The sequence below is a fragment of the Plenodomus lingam genome (genome assembly GCF_022343315.1).
Source record: "Plenodomus lingam strain CAN1 chromosome Unknown contig_18, whole genome shotgun sequence".
In the NCBI taxonomy this organism is placed as follows: domain Eukaryota; kingdom Fungi; phylum Ascomycota; class Dothideomycetes; order Pleosporales; family Leptosphaeriaceae; genus Plenodomus; species Plenodomus lingam.
In genome coordinates, this window is record NW_027093935.1 from 1,717,481 (window position 1) to 1,742,638 (window position 25,158).

General features: G+C 45.2%; 6 protein-coding genes across 6 annotated transcripts; all 6 read left to right on the plus strand.

Annotated features, from left to right (window-relative positions):
• Positions 1-6,027: 6,027 nt before the first annotated feature.
• Positions 6,028-6,528, plus strand: IAQ61_003967 (uncharacterized protein; the record flags this gene model as incomplete). The annotated part of the gene is made up of 1 exon (XM_066096154.1): positions 6,028-6,528. One exon carries the CDS (start codon positions 6,028-6,030, stop codon positions 6,526-6,528), a length of 501 nt encoding a protein of 166 aa, XP_065954030.1.
• An 805-nt stretch (positions 6,529-7,333) lies between these two features.
• IAQ61_003968 (uncharacterized protein) lies at positions 7,334-9,049 on the plus strand (the record flags this gene model as incomplete). Its single annotated transcript, XM_003837489.2, has 4 exons — positions 7,334-7,595; positions 7,663-7,966; positions 8,023-8,256; positions 8,310-9,049. Exons 1-4 carry the CDS (start codon positions 7,569-7,571, stop codon positions 9,047-9,049), a joined length of 1,305 nt encoding a protein of 434 aa, XP_003837537.1. The 5' UTR covers positions 7,334-7,568.
• Positions 9,050-9,817: 768 nt separating this feature from the next.
• Positions 9,818-11,575, plus strand: IAQ61_003969 (uncharacterized protein; the record flags this gene model as incomplete). The annotated part of the gene is made up of 1 exon (XM_003837490.2): positions 9,818-11,575. A coding segment is annotated over one exon (1,758 nt), but the record flags the coding sequence as incomplete, so codon positions are not given.
• A 1,147-nt stretch (positions 11,576-12,722) lies between these two features.
• IAQ61_003970 (uncharacterized protein) lies at positions 12,723-15,068 on the plus strand (the record flags this gene model as incomplete). Its single annotated transcript, XM_003837491.1, has 1 exon — positions 12,723-15,068. One exon carries the CDS (start codon positions 12,723-12,725, stop codon positions 15,066-15,068), a length of 2,346 nt encoding a protein of 781 aa, XP_003837539.1.
• Positions 15,069-15,811: 743 nt separating this feature from the next.
• IAQ61_003971 (uncharacterized protein) lies at positions 15,812-19,006 on the plus strand (the record flags this gene model as incomplete). Its single annotated transcript, XM_003837492.2, has 1 exon — positions 15,812-19,006. One exon carries the CDS (start codon positions 15,812-15,814, stop codon positions 19,004-19,006), a length of 3,195 nt encoding a protein of 1,064 aa, XP_003837540.2.
• Positions 19,007-19,578: 572 nt separating this feature from the next.
• On the plus strand, positions 19,579-20,169 carry IAQ61_003972 (uncharacterized protein; the record flags this gene model as incomplete). Its single annotated transcript, XM_003837493.2, has 1 exon — positions 19,579-20,169. One exon carries the CDS (start codon positions 19,579-19,581, stop codon positions 20,167-20,169), a length of 591 nt encoding a protein of 196 aa, XP_003837541.2.
• Positions 20,170-25,158: the final 4,989 nt, after the last annotated feature.

Consider the following 25,158-nt stretch of genomic DNA (forward strand, 5'->3'; position numbering starts at 1 on the left):
GCTATAGTTAAGCTAGATAAAGAAGTATAGTAGGCATATTACAACCTATTCCTAATATATTCCTAATATATTCTAGGCGTTAATTATCTATAAGGGTAAGGATCTCTATTTAAAATCCTATGTAAAGTTACCTTCTAAGTAATTATACTAATAGATATAGTAGCAATACCTTTTTTTGCTATTATTTCTTTTAGTATATATATATATATACCTCCTCCTCCCTTAATACTATCTAATAGTAATATTAAGGAAGTAGTAAAGGTGTTATAGCCTATGCTTACTCTACAGCTTATATAATATAAGTTATTTGCAACCTATTATAAACGTGTTCCTAACTTGTTATAGCCTAGTTCCTAAACTTAACCTAGCTCTAAACCTATCTCTAACTTAAAGGTTTCTATTCTATTAAAGAAATGTATATTAGCTTTACAAATAAAGATAAAATCTTGCGTATTATAAAGCGTGAAAAGCTTCTATAGTTCCTATTTAAGAGTAGCCTTAGAGGAGTACACTATAAGTAGAGGATAAAGCATTAGGATCCTAAAACTATACGTAGTGTAAGAGAATAGGTTTAGAACATGTTACTAACATATTACTATAGGCGTATATATAGCAAATCTTTATATTAAGCTTAGGTAACTTAATTATTTACCTTTTTAAAGAGCAGGTATTAATTCTATTAGATTAAGACATGTTCTAGATAGATATATTATATAAGAGGTTATATAGGGTATAGGTAGAGATTCTAATAGTAATCTTCTACCTATAAGAAAAGAAGCGTACGCATTAAGAACAGGTTTATAACACGTTTCTAACACGTTATAGTTATTATACTTAGCTAAATTATTATAGATAAGGATATAACTAAGATATATCAAGTTACTATTACTAACTTCTTTTAGAAGTGTAAAGCACTTATAAAAAGACAAGTGTTATAGAGGCATATTTACTTACAGGGATTCTATAGGACTACTATTAATATATATAATAAGCAAATAATAGGCAAGTTTTATAGCGCACTATAACCTGTTTGTAACGTGTTTCTAACTTATTTCTAGGACTTAGGCGCTATCTCTAGTTAATTAATCCCTACAAGCGTAACTAGCGCTAGCAACTTTAATCTTATATAAGATTTTATTAAGTATATCTATAAAGAAGTATTCACAAAGTATATAAAAGAGAGCTAGATAATACTACCTCTTTACGTCTAAGTGAATTACTACAGGCATTAATAGCAGAGGAATACTTTTAGCTTGCTAACCTCCTCTTACGTAAGTAAATATATTCTAAACCTATTCTAAACGTGTTCCTAACTTGTTCTTATATAATTAGAACACAAACCCTCTAAAGATACCTAAAACTAGGTAATCTATAAGAAAAACCTAGTAATTGCTACTAGGATTGTGTAATACTGTAGTAAAATATTAAAAGAGGTATAGGAAAAACTAGAATCTTATTTAAATATAGCTAAGAAAGCAGGCTAGAAAGGATATAAAACTAGTAAGCATGTAAGTATTCTTAAGGCTACTTAGAAGTAAGTTTATAACCTATTCTTAACCTGTTAGAATTATATAAGTAATATTGTGTAGTGCACACTAGATAGATCTGTAGGATATAAAAGAGTTTAAAGCCTAAAGTAAGTTTAGAATACGCTATAACTATAGAACTCCTAATAGGCTTAAGCAAAGGTACCTTAAAAAGCTTTAGAGGGGAGAAAGTAAGTCTTACACTAGCGTTATGCATATTTGCTAATTAAAACGTGTTTAGAACGTGTTTAGAACGCGTCCTATAATAATAATAACACTCTAGATAATAATAAAGCAAGTCTTGCTATATCTAACTTAACTAGATATATCTTAGTCCTAATAAGAAATAAAAGAGCACGCTTAAAAGCCTAAAGCTAGAGGGTAAGTAGTAGAGTAGTATTAGAAAGAAGTTTACCAGCCCCTTTTCTATCTTCTCTACTACTAGGCTCTTCTCCTCTACTAATAGCAACCTAAAGGTATGCTTCGCGAAACATATTTATAACATGTTCCTAACTTATTATTAGTCTATAACTACAAACTTTATAATAAAAGGCTCTTCTTAATAATTAGGCTCTAAAGGAGAGAAAAGAAAAGCTAGAGGTAGATAAAGAAGAACTTGCATAGAAAAAGGCACTATTTAAATTGCAAAAGGCATAGTTTAAACTTAAGAAAGAGATAGCTACTTTTTATATAAGGTAGGGTTAGTCTATAAATATAGTAACTAGTTCCTAACTAGTTCTTAATATATTCTAGTCTATTATATAAGTATATATAAGTAGATAAATATATATTCTTTCTTCTTCTCTTTCTTCTTCTTTCTTCTTACACTCTATAAGAACTTTTTATATTTAAGAGTTTAATACTATTTTACTATCTATCTTTCCTAATATTATTAGATATAACTAGTTAATATAGTTTATAAAGATCTTTTAAAGTTAGTATATAATAGAACGCGTTAGGAACACGTTATAAACTTGTTCTAACACTAAGTAGGATTTATACCAGCAATATATTAAGCTTAAGTTACTTCTATCTAATACTAGGGCATTCTCTCCTATAATATCCTACCTAAATAATAGGTGTATAGTATTTCCTAGCAAGCTTTTCTACTAGGCTATTTAGGCTAGATTAGGGGTATAGGAACTTTGTAGAGTATATATACATGCAAGTTAGAACACGTTTATAATATATTAATAACTATTTTAGCGTTACTTCTCTAATAGAGGCAATCTTATCTACTACCTTAAGAGGTATTATCCTAAGGTTTAAATAGCCCTAGTAAACTATAGCAGAACTATAATATAAGGCATTGCAGAAGCAAGGATCTTCTATAGGAGCTTAATAGTAAATACTTAAGAATATATTCTAAATATATTAATAATACGTTCTCTACTAGTAGAGTAGACTATACTAAGTGCCTCCTCTAAGGTTTAAGAACCCTCTAAGATAGCTAGTCTATAATAAGAAGTAGTAGCTAGAGTAGAGGCTAAAGAGGAAGTAGAGAGTAAAGAAGAGGAGTAAATAGTTACTCCCCTTTACACTATAAATAATATTTAGCAAAAGTAGTAAAAAGGAGATATAAGTCTAGTCTCTTAAAATATATTTAGAATATATTAATAATACGTTATAGCTAGACACCTATAAATACTAGATTCTTCTTTAATCTAAGGGACTACTAGAGCTTTATAATACCTATAAAAGTAAAAAGAAAAAGTTATATAGTATTAAAGGACCCTATAAAAGTAAATAGTACTTTACTTTTAGTAGATAGAAAAAAAAGAGAAGAGTAGAGAGTTTATTTTAGTAATTACTACTACCCCTTTAGGTTATATACTATTATATATTATTTATTAGAACCTATTCTTAATACATTCTTAACGTGTTCCTACTTATTACTATTATTATCTCCCTCCCCCTCTCTAGTATCTTCTCTATCCTCCCTATCCTCCCTAGGCTCTATAAAAGCATACTACAAGTAGAACTAGGTAGTATTCTAGCAGGAATTAGCAAGGTCTATACTAGTATTAAAGTAACAGTCTTAAAATATATTAGGAACAGGTTAATAATATATTATAAATAACTTACTATAGCTAGGATAATTATAAGCGTAGATAGTATAAGGAACCTAATAACCTTAAATCCTTAGTAGGGTAGATATAGTAATAAAGTTAAGCTATAACAAGTTAGTAATATATTTTTAATAGGTTCTTGCAGGCTATACCTTATTAGTATTATAGCTAGTGCAAGTCTTCTTCTAAATTATATTTAGGAGGGTATTAGTATTTGCAGGGGGGCCTATAGTAGCTGCTAGCTAGGCTTAGAGAACTTCTATAAAACACATTAGTAATAAGTTTTAAATATATTCTAAATAACTTATAGTAAGGAGTATTCTAGTAATTATATATAACCTTTATATAGAAGTCTATATATATTAGTATAACAAGTTAAGAATAGGTTAATAATATATTTACTCTTTACCTTATAGACCTCCCTTATAGAGGGCTAGCTAGTCTTCTTAACCCTACTAACCTTATAGTAGGCTATATTAAGCCTATAATCTTTTTTAGTATAGGTATATAGAGTGCCCCTAGTACCTAGAATAGCCTAAGAATATTAGAACCTATTTAGAACACGTTTAGAACCTATTCTTACTCTATATAAGGTGCCCTTATTATTAATCTTAGTATAGTAGTAGCGCTCTCTACTCTCTATCTTAACTACCCTATTAGGGCTAACCACAGGCTATACCCTAATATTATCTAGGATACAGCTAAGGGTAAGGTACTATTAATAGTGCTTTTATAACCTATTAAGAACACGTTCTAAACACGTTTTAATCTACTTATATAGGATATAAGGGATATATTAGTAATAGGTATAGTAGTAGTAGCTTATAGTGTTACTAGTATAGAATATATTTAGAATAGGTTTAGAACGTGTTATAAAATCTTATAGCATAATATTTAGTTAACCTTGCTTAGCTAGCTAGTAAAGCTTAGCATGGCCTAACCCTATGCTAAATACAAGTTCACGCAGCGCTAATTCCATGGTCATATGAACTGCGCCCTCAGTACGAGTTTCTTTAGCCGCACGACAATTTGGCGGCCCTGTGCTGATCACTGGGTTCCGTGGGGCTGGAGGGATCCCCTGCCTATGTACACGGTAAATACACTGCGATCTGAGAGAAGATCATCAGCGACTGTGGCTCTGAGGAACTAGTAGGGAAGATGTCAGAAGTTGGACAGATGGAATGTGATGTTTTTTTTGTACAAATGCCTCGATGATGCGTAGACAGAGTGGGCGAGGAAGTTGGAGTTTCTCGCTCCGTGCTAGAGTTGGCTTGGCAGGCAACAGGACTGCACGCACGTGCTCACGTGCTTGGAACGGGAGTTTGACCAAGTTTCTCAGTCTCTCCTAACTACACAAACCCTACACCGTGCAGGCTACAAATGTTGGAGGTTAGTCGTAGAGAAATTCCGGGGTTGTTACAGTCCATGCAAGGCCCCTTGAACTCATGAGGAAGAGATGCGGCATCAGAACCGTACCGCTGGTAATGAACCCAAAGTCTAGATGTTTTCCTGTACCTATCTGGAAGATTCTGGGTGACATTTGGCCCAACATGATTAGGAGTGTGTGATGCTCGAATCCCCAGACGCAGCAGCAGTTTTGATTTGTTTCTCCGCCCGCTAGGTTTGCACGACTGCCTTTGTGTATCGGGCGCACGGGAAGTGTAGACGCTCTGAGCATCGATGGAATCGAGGAACGGAGATGCAGTTTCTCTGGATTTCACGAGCGGTGTGGAGGATGGCGCCACATGCGAACGTGTGGCTTCAGCATCCACTATTAGGGCTCTGCAGCCCTAACACATTGACGCCATTACGCACGTAGAGCATGATACTACACTAATACTCTTTTAAGGTTTCGTCGAGAAGGGGAGTGAGCGTTGGAGGCGTCGAACCTGAGCTGTCCTTGCTCGGACCCTGACAGCCAGTCCCATGGAACGGAATCGTCAAACCATGGATGAATAGACTTTCAACTGTGCGGAGGGTGCTTCCGAATGGACATGGCAACACTTCGACATTTGGCGAGCGCACAAAGTCTCAAGGCCATGAGACTTATTGTATCACAGTGAGGAGTTTCTCACAGGGCTAGACGTAACAAGTTCCATCCCCGGCAGGAGGATAGATGGCGCCGCTGAACCCCAGTCCATGTAACCATGTCCCGCCCCGAACCATTCCAAGTCTAGACTCATAATTCGCCAAGTTTACTGAACGTAGTTCCGACCCGAACTCAAAAACTTGAACTACGGGATCATGATTACAAGCCCACTGGTTCCAGGTGATGCCAATGTAGTGAAACTTGTTCGCTTGGATGGATGCCGTTCCGTCAGCGGGAGTATATCGATAGGGGGCGAGTGTGGAAAGCCCAGGTGGAGATGGATAGAGGATGGAATATATCTACAGTGTAAGTGTGTATTGTTCAACACCTTGTTACCCCGGAGATGCCGCATCCAATGCCTAGGACTGTCCACATCATCACTGAACCACAATTTGCAACTTATCAACATGTGACTTCCACTACTATCTCGTCCTCCATCCCCACCTTCTCCTCTACACCCTGCAAACCCTTTGATCTATCAGCCTGTACCTCCATCATGCAACACCTCGCCAAAGCAGCTCTAGCACATCAGCATACCAGCCCCACACGTATAACACAAATCTCGTATCATACAACGTCACCGGCAAACTCTTTCTCTTCCAGAGATCATTCAAGTAGACGGCAGAAGCAAGCGCAAGGCAGAGAAGCGAACAGAAGTAACCATGTGACCGTAGATCGAGAAACAGAAACAGAAACATGTGACACTAGCACACTGTTTTACCCTCTATTACAACGCTTGCATCTAGCGTACCAAGATGCATCTGAATTTCACGCAGGCAGGCAGGCAGGGTTAGCATGCGAATATCCTATCCCTATAACTAGTACTTTGGTTCAGAGTTCCTGATCCCATCCCTATCCCGCGCCCGCCCCGTACACATCACTCACCAGCTTGAGCCCAGCATTTTCCCGCGTCATCCCCAACCCAACCCAACCCAAACCATTCCATCTCATCCCACCTCTTACAAAACACAAACACACACACCCGCCCCCGTCCAACCCCTCCCCAAACCTACCTCTGCGCTTATCCCACGCTTATCCCAAGCGTACCAAACTCGCCCCCAGCCTCGTGGAGCACAAAACGATAGACTCAAATTACAGTATACGGATGCCTGTATGGCAGTGTGGTGTGGCAGTGAAGGGGTGGGTTGGGAGTATAGATGGTGGGTCAACTTTGTAGTTGTGGATCTAGTGGCGGTGGTGTGGTGTGGGGGAGGTTGGGCGTGAGTTTTGTAGTGGGTGTTGTGCTGGATTGTTGGCAGTGTGTTATGTATTGTTATGATTTGGGAGTTGGAGTAGGGAGGGAGCAGTGAAGTTGCCCGTGTGAAGTTGGAGGAAATGGGGGTTAAGTTGGACTTGGTGTGTGTTTTGAGGGTTCGCTGGGGAGATGTCTTCTTTATCGACATGGCCGTTCCTTTTTTCATGATGCCTTAGACATGGCTTATGGCCATCATACTTTGTTTCGACCTAGAGCAGGGAGCGTTCTATTGAGAACTCGGTGGAACAGGCCAAGTACCACGGTGACGTATGTTGGCATGTTGGCTGAGATTGTAGTGTGTCATCGCCCCTCACTCACTACCCAGATCATTCTTCACAGGCGGTGGTATATGCTGCTGATATCTGCTGGGTGGGACTGAGGCAGAAGGTCAGAATATCAAAATGTGGCGGTGACGTTGCTTGTTCTTGGCAGGCGTCGTCATAAGCGGCGCGTGAAGCAACCAAGCCACAGATTATGCGCGGCAGAGGCTCGCGAGACCTTTGAGGTTTGGGACAACAACAACATCATCATCAACGACACAACTGCACAAGCTCGACCATAACGATAACAAGTGCTGGCCTACACCGGAGAAAACAGATTTACTGGAACATAACTCGAAATCAGCAGTCATGTCTGAAAAGCCCAGTACGGACAAGGTATGGATAGATGGCCCCCTCCCCGCTTGTTGGCTGCCTGCATGTCGCCGCCCACTGACAGCTGTAGTCGCTGGAGAGTCCAACGACCGCGCGTGAGCTCGACTTTGACGACGACGATGATGCGCCTGCTACTTCGGCCAACGAGCCAGCCGCATCTTCTTCCCCGACCTCCAAGTCGCCCAAGCCAGGCGTGCGCTTCAACGAGGAGGCGACTGAGATCCCCCCACCAAAGCCCCCACGACCCGTAGACGCCCAGGCCCAAGCCCAGAACACGCTGATAGAAGCGTTCCCAGACATCGACAACAATGTCATCAAGGCCGTCTTGGTCGCAAGTGGAGGCCGGGTTGAGCCAGCCTTCAACGCGCTGCTGAGTAGGTCAAATCTGGGTTGGAAGATGAAGGCGCGTTTCCATTAACGACTGTCGCAGGCATGTCCGACCCCAGTTTCCAGGCTGAAGAAGTGCCCCCTCCCCAGCCACCGCGCCCACAACCTCGTAGCCAGCTCGAGCAGGATGAACTGTATGCGCGACAACTGGCCGAGCACTACCAGGCACAGGCTGCGCATGGTGCTCATGGTGGCCAGGGTCCACGTCGACATGGCGATGATCCCAGGCGGCAGCAGAGGCCTGGTGAGCCTGAGAGGGAGCACAGCTTCTTCGACGGTACGTCTGTCCATGCCCATGATACCTGTAATTCGGCGCTGACTTTGCGACAGACGACCTTCCGGAGATTCGCAAGAACATTGAGCAAGGCTTCAAGGAGACGCAAAAGACGGTGACCAACTGGATCACCAACTTCACCAAGAAGCTCGACGGCGAGCCCGACGACTATGACCAATACGGAAATCCAGTACTGCCCGCCCGCCCCAGTGGCCAGCCCTCGCAGCAGCGCCAAAACTTTGGCCCCTCGCAATCCGACCAGCTCCACGGCATCCGCAAGTCGAGCGAAGCCCGTCGCTCCGCAGACCACAACCGCTACGACGCCGACAACCGTGTGCTCGGCGACGACTTTGCCCAACTCGAACTGCGCGACAACGAATCCCACCCGCCACGCCAATCCACCCGTTCGCCCGCAAACCCCAACCTCTTCAAGCCCACGCCCGTCGCGCCGCCTCAAAGCGGGCCCGTTGACGAAGTCGACGCGCTCTACCGGAATCCCTCGCCCAGCAACCAGAACAGCCAGGGCAAGTCGGGCGGCAAGAAGTGGCAGCCGCTGACGTCGGTAGCACCGCACCCTGAGCCTGATGACCATGATCCCTTTAGCCTGGGTGACAGCGACGACGAGGATGCCAAGACCAAGGACGTCAACGCAGAGGCGACGGAGAGGCTGAAGAATGCGGCGCAGAGCAAGGAGGGGACTGCTGCTGCTGCGCCGGAATTAAAGCCTGCAGAGAGGAGTGGGAGCGTGGGCCAAATCGATGCAAAGGCCGAGGCGCTGATCAAGGAGGCCAAGTAGTTTTCTGTATCATGATGGCCATGTATGATGACCAAGACACGATGAATGGTTGGTATATACTCTCAATCACAGCAATTTAGCACATGAAGGCCATTTATTTGATTCGCCATGGCTGTCATATGTGAGACTCATGTCTTGTGTGCAGTGGATTTGACGACTTGGGTGTCTGGGTATCAGCAGAAAAGAGGAGGACAGTTTCTGTTAATGATGATAACGTGGGCGTTTAGTAGGACACTGAGTTGATAGAGGAGTAGGGAGAGGGACAAATACAGTACGATCACGTCACGTGCCTTGCTCACCTCATCGACCTTGCAGGCCATGCAAGTACGCGGATGACTGTGGCAATGTCAGCGAAACGCGATACTCAATCTGATGCCAGATACCGCAAGTTGATGTATACTATCCATGCAGTATACGGTAACTTATCGGCACAGTCTGGTCTCCCGTGCCTACACAATGCGGGGAGAGTGACGGGTGGCTGCTCCTCCCCCGCACTTGAGTCCGAGGAAGGTATGCCGAGCCATTGCGCGTGGACAAATACGGCATCCCGGATTACGAGAGACGAGATGTCTCAATTCCAAGATTGTGTGTGCGTGTCACCGTGTGTGTGTGTGTGTGTTGGTGGGAGTATAAGAAGAGAGCGTGTCATGGGTAGGTTGGGTTTTGGAACAGGTGATTTGATTTATAGGGTTTGTGGTCTTCATCGCTCGCTCCTGTACGGTACTTGCGTCGTCTGTTATCTTGTTCTTCATCTCCTTCATCTCCAACATGGGCGTGGGCGATGAATCCCTCCCGTCCAGTGAACGTCCCGAGTTTGGCTCTGTCAACATAGCCCTCGGCGAATATCCAGCAACGTCAACAGATAGCAATGTCGACGCCAATCAGGTGGCCGACGACATCATTGCGCAGTTCAACAATGCGCTGTTGAAGAGAGACGATGCAGCCACGGCCGCCCTCTTCCTCGAGGACAAGAGCTATTGGCGCGATCACCTTGCTCTGACTTGGGAGCTGCGAACGATAAAGGGTCGTGGCAAGATTGAGCAGTACCTCGAGTCGGCAAAGGTGTTGTTGACCAAGGTATCGGTTGACAGAAGCTCGCCTGTTCGCGCGCCCAAGTTTGGGCCAATTGATGGCTGGGGCGATGTCAATGGGATTACCTTCTTCATCAACCTTGAGACAGATGTTGGTCGTGGTGATGGTGTGGTTGCCTTGGCTGAAGACCATGGTGTGTGGAGGATTTTTACCATGTATACGTTGTTGAAGGAACTCAAGGGTTACGAGGAGCCTGTGGGTCATCGCAGACCCAGAGGCGTCAAGCATGGTGGTGATCCGAATCGTAAGAACTGGGCTGAGTTGAGGGAAGAGGAGAGGAAGAATATCGAGCCAACTGTACTCGTCGTGGGAGCTGGACAAGGTGGACTCACTGTGGCAGCACGCCTCAAGATGCTAAACGTACCCACGCTCATCATAGATGCCAATGAGCGCGTGGGTGACAACTGGCGCAAGAGATATCGACAGCTCGTTCTCCACGATCCAGTCTGGTACGATCACATGCCTTATGTTCCCTTCCCCCCTAACTGGCCTGTCTTCACCCCCAAAGACAAACTCGCCGAATTCTTCGAAGCCTACGTCAACCTGCTCGAGCTTAACGTCTGGACCTCGACCTCCATTCAATCCACCAATTGGGACCCCACCAAAAACCAATGGACCGTCGAGCTCTCCCGCCGCCTCCCCGATGGTACCACGGAAACCAAAACTCTCCACCCAAACCACATCATCCAAGCCACGGGCCACTCCGGTAAACCCAACATGCCCTCTCTCCCCGGCCTCGACTCCTTTGCCGGCGACCGTCTCTGTCACAGCTCTGCCCATCCAGGGGCCAACCCTGCCTCAGCAGGGGAAAAAGCAATCGTAGTCGGCAGCTGCAATTCAGGCCACGACATCGCCCAAGACTTTTACGAAAAGGGGTACCACACCACCATGATCCAACGCAGCACCACCTGCGTCGTCTCCTCAACCGCCATCACCGACATCGCCCTCCAGGCTCTCTACTCGGAAGACGCGCCCCCAACCGACGACGCCGACCTCCTCGCCTGGAGCACACCCAGCGCCCTCGCAAAAACCACCCAAGTCAAACTAACCGCCAAACAAGCCGAACACGACAAACCGCTACTCGACGGCCTCTCCAAAGCCGGCTTCGCCCTCGACAAAGGTCCCATGAACGCCGGGCTCACGTCGAAATACTTCCAACGCGGCGGCGGTTACTACATCGACGTCGGCTGCTCCCAACTCCTCATCGACGGCAAAATTCACATCAAACAGGGTCACTCCGTCGCCGCCATTCTCCCCCACGGCCTTGAACTCACAGATGGCACGCGCCTCGACGCCGACGAAATCGTCTTTGCCACCGGCTACCAGAATATGCGTACCCAGGCGCGCGAGCTGTTTGGGGATGAGGTGGCGGATCGGGTGGGGGATGTGTGGGGGTTCAATGAGGAGGGCGAGTTTCGGACCATGTGGCAGGCGAGTGGACATCCGGGGCTGTGGTTTATGGGGGGGAATTTGGCGATTTGTCGGTTTTTTAGTCGGGTGTTGGCGTTGAGGGTCAAGGGGGTCGAGGTGGGGTTGGTGGAGAGGGGGTGAGTGGGTTGCTGAAGGGTTAGCAAGTAGGTTGCGCGTGTTTTTACGTTGGTGAAGGTTTGGGCTGGTATTTAGGTTGCTAAGGAGGAGTTTGATGATGATGGGATATATGATTCTTTCTGTGAGGAATACATGAGGAATACATTGTGAGCAATATGCAGAGCCGTACTATAGTTTCTGTTGTGCTAAAGGCTATAAATTGTTGTGCGGTATTGCATTTGATTTCAAAGCACGGCAATCAAACAAGAATGCAAAATGCACTCTAGGAGATAAGAAGATATGGCGAAAATAGTAGTGCAAAGATGAAGCGGTGGTGAAGGGTAGGTATCATGTACAAATCCGGCTTAGCGCCAACACATTCCCCCCCCTCTCTCTCTCGTACCTTGCAGAATCCTGCCAAAACCCATCTCGACCACCCAACCCCCATCATCCATCATCCATCATCCATCATCCATCATCCATCATCCATCATCCATCATCCATCACATGTACCCATCCCAATCCCAATCCCCACGCCAACACCCCAATTTCCTTTCGCAATTCCTCGCGTCTGCCCTTTTGACCTTCCTCTCTCATAGCATCGCCCCCTCTGCAATCTTTGGGCTGGCCTGCAAAGCGGACCACCAACCAGTTACCAGCCTCGTCTAACCGGGTGGCCGGTTGCTTGGTACCGCTTGGCAACGCCGCTGTGTGCTTATCACCTGCTCGATGAGGCAGCTGCTATGTTTGCAGGTCGTTTAGGTCGACGACACATGCACGACGTCGACCACAGACCATGGCGGCGGCGTATAAGAAGAGGGGGATGGTTTGGTGGATAGCTGGTTTGCGGTCGTGTAGTTGTTGCTTTGGTTTCGTCTCGTCTTTTGTGCGACGCCCCTTCTTGGTGCTTGAACTACCGGTACCCTACCGTCCATAACTAGCTTGCAGCTGGTAAAGCGAGGGCATTGTGGGAGACACCATATCTTGAATCAATACAGCTATCAACTGGGATTCAGTCTATTCCTCGGTAAACCTCTCGCTTCCTCCCGCGACAATGCGTTCATTTGCTGTTCTCGCGGCTGCGCTGCCCTGGATCCACGCCATCGAGCCTCCTCGCATGCCACACCAGCCTCTTGGTAATGGTACCAAACGCCTCACCTACAACATCACCACCGATGCTCCCGGTCAACTCAGTCCCCAGACTAGGTCGTTCAGCTGGGTGGGTACCGGTCAAGATGGCGATTACATCTACACTGGCGCCTCGGGAGACTTTCTCTTTGAAAATGTAGCCACGGGCGAATCGTCGACCTTTATTTCGGCCGACAAGGTGCCTGAAGACTACCACGACTTCTTCATCTCCCCAGACGCCACTCATGTGCTATGGGCTGTCAACTACACCAAGCAGTACCGGCACTCGTACTTTGCCGATTACTTGATCCAGGACGTGACAACTGGCGAGACTACCCCTCTTGACCCAGCGTCTGCTGGCGACATTCAGTATGCGGAATGGAGCCCCGTGTCGTCATCTCAGATTGCTTTTGTCAAGGGCAACAACCTCTACATGTCCACCAATGGCACCATCACTCAAATCACCGACAATGGCGGTCCTGACTATTTCAACGCCATCCCCGATTGGGTGTATGAGGAGGAGATCTTTGGTGACCGGTACACCCTGTGGTTTTCTCCCGATGGGGCCAAGATTGCTTTCTTGAGCTTCAACGAGACTGGTGTGGGTACCTTTAGGATCCCATACTACATTGATGACGGTGCCGAGTACGTTCCTGTCTACCCTCGCGAGCTCGAGTTGCGCTACCCCAAGGTGGGTACCAAGAACCCCACGGTGGTCTTGAACCTTTTGGATGTTGCATCTGGCGACGTCTCTAATGTGCCCATTGATGCATTCGAAGAGGATGATCTCGTTGTCGGCGAAGTTGCCTGGCTCACAGAGGAGCACGGCAAGGTTGCGTACCGTGCCTACAACCGTGTCCAAGACCAGGAAAAGGTTGTTTTGGTCAATGTCGAAAGCGTTTCTTCGTCAGTCATTCGCGAGCGTGATGGCTCGGATGGCTGGCTCGAGAACTTGATGCAGATGCGGTATATTGGTGCAGTGTCTGGCGCCAACGCCACCTACGGCAATGCGAGCACCGAGTACTATCTGGATCTCTCTGATGAGAGCGGCTGGGCGCACATTTACCTGTTTCCTGTTGACGGTGGCGAGAAAATTGCGCTGACCTCGGGGGAGTGGGAGGTCCTCACGATCCCCAAGGTCGACTACAAGCGTGGTCTTGTGTACTACACCTCGACCGAGCATCACAGTGCTGAATCGCATATTTACTCTGTCAGCTTCTCTGGCAACAAGAAGGCGCTTGTAGATGACAGCGTGACTGCTTTCTGGACCGGCTCCTTCTCGTCTGGTGGTTCGTACTATGTTCTTCGCTACGCTGGACCTGATGTCCCTTACCAGGAGCTCTACTCTGTCAACTCCACCGAACCCATCCGTACCATTGTCAACAACACGGCACTCTACAACCGTTTGCAAGAATATGCACTTCCCAACATCACATACCTCGACATGGAACACCCTTCGGGATACACGCTGGACGCCATGCTTCGCCTTCCCCCGAACTTTGACCCTAGCAAGAAGTACCCCCTGCTCCTAATCCCCTACGGTGGTCCCAACGCAAAGGAAGTCCACAAAGACTTCATCCCTCTCAACTGGAAAGCCTACGTCGCCTCCGACCCCGAACTCGAATACATCACCCTGACGGTCGATGGGCGTGGCACGGGTCGCAAAGGCCGCGCCTTCCGCTCCCTCGTCGCCTCCAACCTCGGCCAACTCGAAGCTGAAGATCAGATTTGGGCCGCCAAGGAACTTGCAAAGAACGCCTGGGTCGACAAGGAACACATTGGCATCTGGGGTTGGTCGTATGGCGGCTATCTGTCCTCCAAGGTGGTCGAGGTCGCCGACCCCATCATCAGCTTCGCCTGCATCACCGCCCCTGTCTCGGACTGGCGCTTCTACGACTCCCTCTACACGGAACGCTACATGAAGACGCCCACCCTCAACCCAGACGGCTACAACCGGTCCCGCGTCCACGACGCCACAGGCTTCAAGCAAATCGCCGGCGGCGTCGTCATCCAGCACGGCACCGGCGACGACAATGTGCATTTCCAAAATGCGGCGGCCCTCGTAGATCTCCTGATGCTGAACCGTGTGACCCCTGAGAAGATGCAGAATTCTTGGTTCACGGATAGTGATCATGGCATCAGCTTTCATAATAACGGGAGGTTTTTGTACAGGCAGTTGAGTGGGAAATTGTTTGCGGAGAAGGAGAGGGTGGGGGTGAGTGGGGGCCATCAGTGGAGTAAGAGGGGAGAGGCGGGGAGGCGGTGGGATTGAGGGATGGAGATGAAGTTGTGTTTGGATGTTGTAGATTCCAAGGTGACATGCCTGGTTGGTTGGGAATTCGTCTGGAGAAAGACTTGATTTTATAATCAACTATGATTTTTTCACTCATCGTGTTGGTCTGCTGTGATGGATTTGCGATGGTCGCTTTTGTTTTGGTCACTGCAGTTGTCTGCTCTGGGTAGTTGGTTCTGGACAATCGTGCTAATCGGGTCTCGGTGAGATTACACTGTATTGGTGAGTTGAACATTCTTGTACGAATACTTTGGTCGAGGAATAGTTGCGTAGGTCTTGGGCTTGGGAACACCGCGATTTTTTTCATTCAGGAAGAGTTTTGGTGGATGCGGGATACTTGGATATTTGGAGGTGAGCTGCGGCTATGTTCTCCTATGATATCCACAAGATGAATCCTAGGCTGATTTGCAATCATAGCGGCAAGCAACAAACCAAAGCTGACTAGTCAAATCCCGGTGAGAACCCCTGTCGCATATTTCTCGCAATATGGTCATTTCACAATGACTTGGGCCTTTTATGAGCGGCTTTCACCTTTGCTCAATTGGCGCTTTGTTCATCCACATCGCCTGTCAACCGCTTTGTTGTTTGCTCACCCTACGAACATGGTCCAACTACAAAGACACTCACCCCCCAAACAAAAGATCTCAATCTCCCCTCCCATCAACAAATTCTAATATATCACAATACTCACATTATACCAGCCTAGCTACCACCCCATAACAATGCAATACGCCGACCCCGACACGCCAGAACACTGGCCAACCGTCAAGCCCATCGTCAATGGCGTGATAGGCGCTTATGCCACCAGCTTATTCCTCGATTGGCTGCGATGCGGTAAAGATGGCGAGCGCAGAGATATCCAGCACGCGGAGTTACTGCGTGCGATTACGAAAGCGGGGGCAGCTCGACCTCGACCAGTTCGACTCGCGTTTTCTGCTATTGTTGGTGCGGAAATATCGCCGATCCCGGTGGGATCTGATCGGGAGACTGTTCGGCTTGAGGAGGTGATTAAGGGGTTGCGCTCGCGGTATGAAGGCGATATTGAGCTGCTCAATAAGGAGCGGGTGGAGATTGGGGTGAGGCTTCGGGCGGCGGAAGAGGCTTATAAGATGGAGCGCGAGGAAGAGGAAGTCGCTGCTGCTGATGCATTGGCGCGTCTGAAGACTGCATGTGAGGCGGAACTGAAGCGTCAGAGCGAAAGCGTGGAAGTGAGGCTTGTGGAGGTGGAAGAGTCTTATCAGATGAAGCGTGAGCAAGAAGAAGCTGCTGCCGCAGCTGAACTCGCGCGGTTGAAGACTGCACATGAGGCGGAACTCAAGCATCAAAGCGAAGCCCTCAAGGCACAGGCACACAAAGAATCTGCAACCAGCGTCGCATCCGTCCGCGAGCAAGTGTTGAAAGAATGCGAAGTTCGCTTCAACGCAAAGCTAGCCGCCACAACGAAGGCACTTGAAGAACAACACGAGATTTCCCTCGACAACGCACAGCAAGATGCTGAAAGTGCTCGGGCTGCGAATACCGCCCACCAAGAGACCATCACACAAACGGAAAACGCTTTGAAACGCGCCGAGTCGACATGCCTTTCACTCCAACAACAACTCGCCACCGCAAACACTGAACTCTCATCATCATCCGCAGCACTGAATCTCAAACTCGCCGCCGCAACCGCAGAATCCAAAAAATCCGCCGCAGCGCTGCAGACAGCACAGGTCGCGCTCCAAACCAGTGCCGAGCGCGAGACCCAGCTCACTGCCTGCCTGGACAGCAGCGAAATCCGGACGCAAGATGCAGTGCAGGAGGCGCGCATGGCTAAGGAGTTGATGAACAAGGTGAGCGCTGCTCTGAAGCACAAGGGCGATAAGCTCGATGCAGCCACGAAGATGCAGGCAGCGCAGGAGAAGGAGATTGCAGAGTTGAAAGCACTGCTTCGCGATATAACCATATCGACGCCTGAGGCAGCGATTCCCGCTTCTACACCCTTGACAAATGCCGGCAGTACGGTTGTCCCAGAGAAGCAAAAGGATGCAGAAGATGCGGGTATAGCATCTTCAGTGTCTGTCGGTGTACAAGGAGCGCCGAGTGTCTTGGAGACGACTGCTCCGTTACCCGCGAAGACCGCGGACTCTGCTCCCATCACGACTTCGCCGCTTCCATCCGGAGAGACAGGTGCATTGGATGCGCAGAATACGCCCGTGCAGAAGAAGAAGAAGGTTGATTGGGGGGATAGTGATGATGAGGGTTGGAGTCCTATTGCGGCTTTTGAAGAGTTCAAGGATAGGATTGAAGGTGCCAAGGGTGTTACTACTCCATTTGTACCGCCTCGCGACGTGGAATCAAATGGCCTGTTGGAAGGCGATGGTACGGTGGTTCGAGATACACCGCGTCGACCCTCCGCAGCAGAGAAGAAGAAGTTTGAGTTGCTAATGGGTCCATATCATTTCACTCCTGAGACAGGGTTTGTCAGCCCTGAGACACTGGAGTTTGCGAGGAAGGTTGGGGTGGATGTGGATGGTTTGGGGAGCGGTGGTGTTGCGTCTATGACTGCATTGGTGCCGCGGCGGTCAAAGAAGGCCAAAGAGAAGTATGAGGAGATTATGGCTGGGTTTGGATGGGATGCTGGCGAAGCGTCGTCAAAGACTGAAGATACTCAGCACCCTGAGCTGGAGTCTGCGAATTCACCCCCGAAGACGAAGAAACTTGACGACACTTCAAACGCACCTGCTGTTCTTCCTCTGTCCGAATTTTCCACTAAACCAGCTGCATCAACAGCTGAACCCAAAAGCACTCCAAAAACGGCCGCTCCGAAATCTACTACATCAACACCCGCCCCCAAATCTACTGCATCCTCACCCGCCCCCAAACCGACTCCATCCTCACCCGCCCCCAAACCAACTCCATCCTCACCCGCCCCCAAACCCACCCAACCACCCTCCAACCCCAACGAATGGAACCCTCCCCCCAAACCCACATCCATACAACACCACAAAATCTGCCACAACTGCAGCACACCCTTCTACCACCCGAGCGCCACCCACGACCCCCAAAACCACCTCCGCCACCGCGGCATCTTCCGCAAACACATTGCCCACTGCAAAACCCAATTCCGGACATGCGAAAACCAAGGCTGCGGCAAAGTCATGTCCAACGATTGGTTCTACGGTACCCACCAGAAGGAATGCCGCAAGGCGACGCTGGCCAAGGGCCTCAAGCTACACGATCCCAAGGCTCTGCGGGAGAAGCAGGCGGCGCGGGAGGCGGAGAATCGGAAACGCGAGGAGGCGAGGCGGGGGGAGAAGCGGGTGGTGGGGGAGTCGGCGGGTGAGGTATTGGGTTTGGCTACGGGTGCGGCGACGGGGCTACCGGGGGGATTTGGGGCGGCGCATCCAGGGGCGCGGGTTTTTGAGTTTACGGGTGTGGGGGAGAAGAATTTGCGGTCTTCAAAGTATGCGGTGGAGTTTGGTAAGGGGTTGACGACTTCGGGTTCGACGACTCCAGCTCCATCAACTCCTGCTCCAACGACTCCTGCTCCATCAACCCCAACACCACCCACGCCAACCCCATCCACCAGCACACCAACCCCATCCACCAGCACACCAACCCCATCCACCAGCACACCAACCCCAACCCCAACCACCCGCCCCAAACCCCGCACCATCTCCCCCTCCTCCTTGCGCCAGGAGCCCGGCATCCACAGCATCGACGCCAATGTCAACCCCGACGCAACAGTGACGTGTATCTGCGAGCACTGTAAACAGACCATTAATCTGCCATTCAGCAAGACGGACCGCGGCTGGTTGGTCTGGGATTGGACTGCGCATAAGAAGGTGTGTGGTGGGGGAGTGCAGAAGACGACGCCGAAGGGCGAGAGACCGACTGGGGTGGATAAGAAGGGTAAGTGGGGTAGGGGTAGGAAGTAGGGGCTTGAGTTGGGAAGTAATGAGTGGGGAGGGGAGATATTTTTGTGTAAGTTATGTATATTGTGGAGATGGATTTGGTTGTTTGTTTTGTTCATATATATATCTCTGTGGGTAATATTGTCATGTCCCTCGTTCTGCCTCATTTAAGCAGTTACTATGTTTACCCTTTGTTTCACAAACCTTGAACAGAGCATATAGCTCGCTTTTCTACACTCTCAACTGAGTTGCTTCTCATCAACCGTCAATCCGTACCCAGATTCACCGCTTACAAATTTGAAATGCACAGGTCACCTCGTACCCCAGCACCATAAACTGTACATATCTCCACTACAATGAGGTTGCTCGAGTATCACGGCAAGAAATCATGACTGTTTGATGGCGCGAGTTTTCCTATTTTCCTCTCAGAGGATGAATCATTTGACTGCTTGGAAGTTTGTCAGTCTGCAGTGGCTTGGCCAAACTGGATAAGGGCAAACATCAAACCACACAAGAAAACTATAGAATAAAGACATTCGATCCCTCCTCCCAAATCCATCCTCATCTAAATCACCCCCCGAATCGTACAACTCCCAATGGACTCCTGGTTCCGCAACCTCGGCTCTGAAATCGCCAATACCGGGAAAACCATACACAACAGCTTAGACGGCTTCGGCCAAAACGCCGGCTCTGCACTGGATTCCTGGGGCCAAGAGATGGGGAAAAACCTAGATCCGAGCCATCCCGCTCACATGGCCATGAGAAAGGCGGGAGAAATATCGTTTGGTGCGGCTGGGGAGACAATGCGGTGTTTAGATGGGTTGGGACAGCAGACGGAGAGGTCTGTCAGTGGAGCGTATAATCACGCACATGAACATGTTTCACGAGTGGATTGGGATATGCTGGCGCAGGAAGTCAGGGTGTGGATTGAGTGCACTGCGAATGGGATTGGAGTGGCGGTTCACGATGCGGTCAGGGATGTCTTTTGTGTTGCAGAGTCCCATCTACCAGGGGAGGTTGGGCGGTGGATTGCTGAACACCCTGGACAGACTGTGTTTATCATCTGTGCGGGAACTGTCTTCTTTGCGCCTTTTTTGATTAGAGTTCCCGTGTTGTATAGTCTTGGATTTACGGCTGATGGTGTCGCTGCAGGTAGGTACCTACCTACCCCCATGAGTGAAAGTTGAATAAGCAAAGCTGATTAGACCACAGGATCTGCTGCTGCGGCTGTTCAGTCCATGATCGGTCCTGTAAACACAGGAAGCATCTTCTCGCTCTTGCAGAGTGCTGCTGCTGGCGGGTCTGGCATCGCTGTTGTTGATGCAATGGTATCCACAGGTGCTTGCGTCGGGGTAGGTGTAGTCGCAGGAAGTTGCGCTGAGAGGGAAGTTCGCATGTAATCTTTCGATGGACTGAATATTTATGAAATACTTCAGTATTTGTCGTGGCATGCCTGGTACTTTGGACGGGAGTGATCGGGAGCTTAGAAGGTGCTCAGGAAATCATAGAGAGACCTACCTAGACTGAGTTTCATGTTTGTTTCAACCCTATTTCTCCGTCACTTTTTACAAGCTGTCAAGTTAGCTCTGCATGGGTCAAATACGCTTTCCTGACTATATATATACAGGAGATCTTATGCTAGCACGTGCTTAGTTGTGTCACAGGAATAAGTATAGTATATAATATGCGAACTCCTGTGTGAGTAGAGTAGTCAACAACATGTGCAAATTCCAGTTGATTTTCTGGTTACAATAATAATATTCCCCACTAAGTAGCAAGAAGCACTCCGTAACGAGATGTCTGCACGACTAAATCGTCCCAAGTCTCTCCTACGCAAGTACATGAAGTTGTAGCTAAAGTGGAAGGCGGCCAATCACAAATCTACTGCCTTAGCCACAGTCATGTTAGTTATTGGCTCTGTGAGTTTGTGGCGCTGTTGCTGAGTCAACCACACGCCCCAGCTTTCCCACCGTCAGTTGGTACGCGCGATCGCGACGGCAACTTCTTGATGCAGCACAGCATACGGCTATGTTCATATCGCAAGCAGATGTGATGCATCGTCAACATGTTACGCCACCCTCAAGTTTCATATTGCAGTCTTTGACGCCTCCACCAACTAACAGGAAGTTCTCTGCTCAAACCCGCCAAGTTTTCCACGGAAGTGTGTCAGCGGCCTCCAACGATGCATCAAAAATGATGCTATGATGACAGTGGCAGAGAAATCTGCGTGGAATGCGGCTAAAGAAGGGGGAATGAAGTTATTTTTACCTGAAAAAGGTGGAAGCTATGAGGTCTTCAATGATCGGCCTTTAGCAAAGAAGATCATCCAATACTGCGTTCAGGATGTACAATTCTTGCCACGGCTCTGGTCTCATTACCAAAGAAGGCTTTCTGCATCCTGGGCAATAAAAGTACAGGTGGCGACGGATGAAAGGGTCTTAATGTCGCAAAGTGAGCATTACAAAGGCCACGGCAAGCACAAGGCTCTGGCCCCGGCAGGATAGTATAGCCCCCCAGCTCAAAATATCATGTGGGACGACTATTGAATATATAACTTTGTTTTATCAAGCAATACATTTGCGATTCTTGTGTTCATTATAACCTATTAATTTCCTGCATGATCTAAGGCTTATCCCCCACATGAGTATAATAATGGCTACACTACCCTTCCCATAATTCTCCTTGTTGCAAGGCTACATTTAATTTCATCAAGTCTAGTAATCCTAGCCCCTTGGCAACTTTCTAGTATATCTTTAAAATCCTATCCTACACGTGCGTATCTAGATCCTTGTAGGAATAGAAATATAGGGACGCCTACAGTAGTACATAGGGATTGTTTATACATGGGGTTGAATTTAGCCTTCGAGAATAACAGCAAGGCTAAAGGGGCTAATCTTACAACATTATAACTACTAGAAGTAATGCAAGGTGAGTAGTAGCACTACGGTACAAAACCGGTTTACAGTAGCCATATTTATCTAAAGTAGACCACGAAGTAGTTTAAGTATAAGAAGTAAACCTAAATAGGGTTTACTATACTATATATTCTATAAAGGTAAACCACTTTTTAGTTTATATATTATTAGTATTATATATATTAACTTTAGCGTCTATTTAAATATAGTTTATATAATATACCTAATTATAGGTTATATAGTAGATAGATATATAGCACCTAGGGGGAAAATTTAGTATAGATAGAGGGCACGTAGTAGGCATAATTTAGTAGGGTTACTATACAGGAAGCAGTACTAGTAGATACCTAGGTAGTATAGGCGTGCAGTATACTGCCACCTAGGTACGCTGCAATAATAACTAAGAGACTAGGTAGTATACCTAGTATATAAAATTACAATCTAAAATATCCTATAATAATAGGTTAGTAAGTTCTATAAAGGCGCCTATTGCAACAACACTCCTATATTATAGTGTAGTAGTATTACTAAAGATTATACTCTATATTATAAATATTCTAGGGCAAGTTAGTTACTTACACTATATATATTATAGGTTTCTTTAGTAGTATATTAGTTTAAAGTTAGGTATATATATATATTATTATATATACTATATTATATATAGTAGTAAAGGGGTAGTATAATATAGTAAGCTTGTGTAGTATAGGATATATAGTAATATTATATTATATTATTTATATATACTAATATTATATATATATATTATTTAACTTATATAGTTAGGACCCTCTTATATTATAATTATCTATAAACCTAGACACTATTATTACTATTACTATTATTTAGCTCTCCTATACTACTACTATCTATATAAGGGGCATTTATAATAGATGCTCTAGTTTATATTAGAGACTACTATAATTTTAGGCCTTATACTCTAGAAGTATTTCTCTTATTACTATTACCTTTAGCCTTAGCTTTAGTTATATAGTTACGCCTAGCCTTTACGTTCCTAACGCGTGTATTCTTGCAAGTCTATGTTAGTAGAGTAGAATCTAAAGTCTCTATTAGAGAGTCTATAATAGTATAAGGTTAGTGTTATTACGTGTCTAGTAGTGTATTATAGTTATCTTCTATAGGCGTGTTTTTATAAGTGTCTAGAGTAGAATTATTTAGTTAGGCTAGTATACTATATAAATAGGTTTACTTTTATAGTCTTATATCTAGCTATACTAGTACTTGTTATAATCTAATACTACTAGCTAGGGGTATACTAACTATTAGGTTAGGATACTAACCCCTAAAAACGCTACTATTACTATCCTAGGCACCCTAGTCTTTAAAGCTAGTAATACTACTAGTGTATTTAGTTTAGGGTAGACGTTGTCTTTGTATATATTTAATAGGATAGGGTAATACTAGCTTACTTATAGCCTATAATAAGTCTTAGTTTAAATATTAGGGAGTGTTGCTATAAAATCCTAACTAGGCTACTATATAGTTATAGTATATACCTAAACTACTATAAATAAAGTTAGATATTAGCTACTAGTATCTACATAGACCTCTATATATAATAGACCTCCCTAGGCTAGGGCCTTATAGGATAGCAAATATTTAAGTAATTAGGGTAGTAATACTATTACCTAGTATAGCATAATTATGCATAACAGCTCCTTTATAATAGTAAGATTAGTATATTTAAAGAGGTAGATAATATACTTGTATTTTAGTTTAGAGTGTTAGTTCTTATTCCTATATATCTAGGTCTACTATATAAGCTATTTTAATACCTATACTCTATTAAAATATCTAAAAAATAGATACTTAGTAAGGACAGTATCCTATATATTAGTCTACTTAGAGTTAGAAATATAGCTAAATAGTTAGTCTTAGATTATGTTAAAGTATATGTCTATAGCCTTGCGGATACACTTATTAAGGTTGTTAATGCCCTTCTTACTAACTATAAATGTGTAGATCTATAGGGCAAACACTTTAGGCGTATATATTACTACCCACACTGCAATTAGATTATTGCTTACTAATTTTAGCTACAGGCAGACACTATATAGTTCTAGTATTTTATGTAAATAGGATCTTAAATCCTAAATTAACTACAGGATAGTATTAGGAATAAAGGCGGCGTTTATAGTAGATAAGGTTGTAAGTAAAGCTAATATATTATAAATATATTATTATAGATAGAAAGGGTATATTATTATATATAACTTATACACTTGTTATATTATAACGCGCACTAGTGTTATTGCTATTACTTATAACATATTATCTTTAGCTATATCTTTATACTAATATACTTCTATAATATAGTTATTAAACAATAAGTTATTATACTATAGTTATGCTATATTAGTATAATAGAAGTATAGAGAGGGTGTGCTAACGTGTTGCATTATATACGTGTGTAAGGGGTTAAGAATTAATTTAGAGTACACTAGATTATTATTATATAGATTTATATATATTACTATAATTATAGTATTATTACTTATTATAACTAACGCTAATAAGTTATATTAGCTTACGCAGATTTATGCTATATCCTTTTATTCACCTACTCCTCTATATACTAGAGTATAATAGTTATATTAATAGAGTAAGATATAAATATCTAGGAATACACTCTTACTAACCTGTATTAGCTATATATAGTTCATGTTTACTAAAACGTAGTTATTATATAACCTAGATTAGTATACAAGTTATACTAGACTAGGAATTAACGTAGATTAACATAGCAACTATAACACTATTTAAGAGGATAATATTACAAGTTACTAAATTTAGGGGTAATAACCTATCTACTATACTATAGTATTCTAAAAGTAGGGTAATCTATCCTTTAGATACCCTATTAACTGTACGTTATATATTAATATATTTTCCTAGGCTAGGCATAGAACTAATACATATTAGCTTAGGATAGAAAATAGCGCTATTATATATATTAGTTAACTACTGCAAGATATAGTAGTCCCTACTATAGAAAGCCTAGTTATAGAAGAAGAGGCTCTTTATCTTTAATAGTACACTATTAAAGTTAAGATTATCTTTGTAGAAGCTTTTATTTAATTTAGTGTTAATAGACTTGTAATAGATATATTATATATAAGCGTAATATAATAGGACGTGTTAAATAAGTATATTATATAATTAAAGAATTACTCCTTCCTATATAGATAAATCTAGCAGTAACTAGATAACCTATATAAGGAGAAATAGATTACCCTCCTA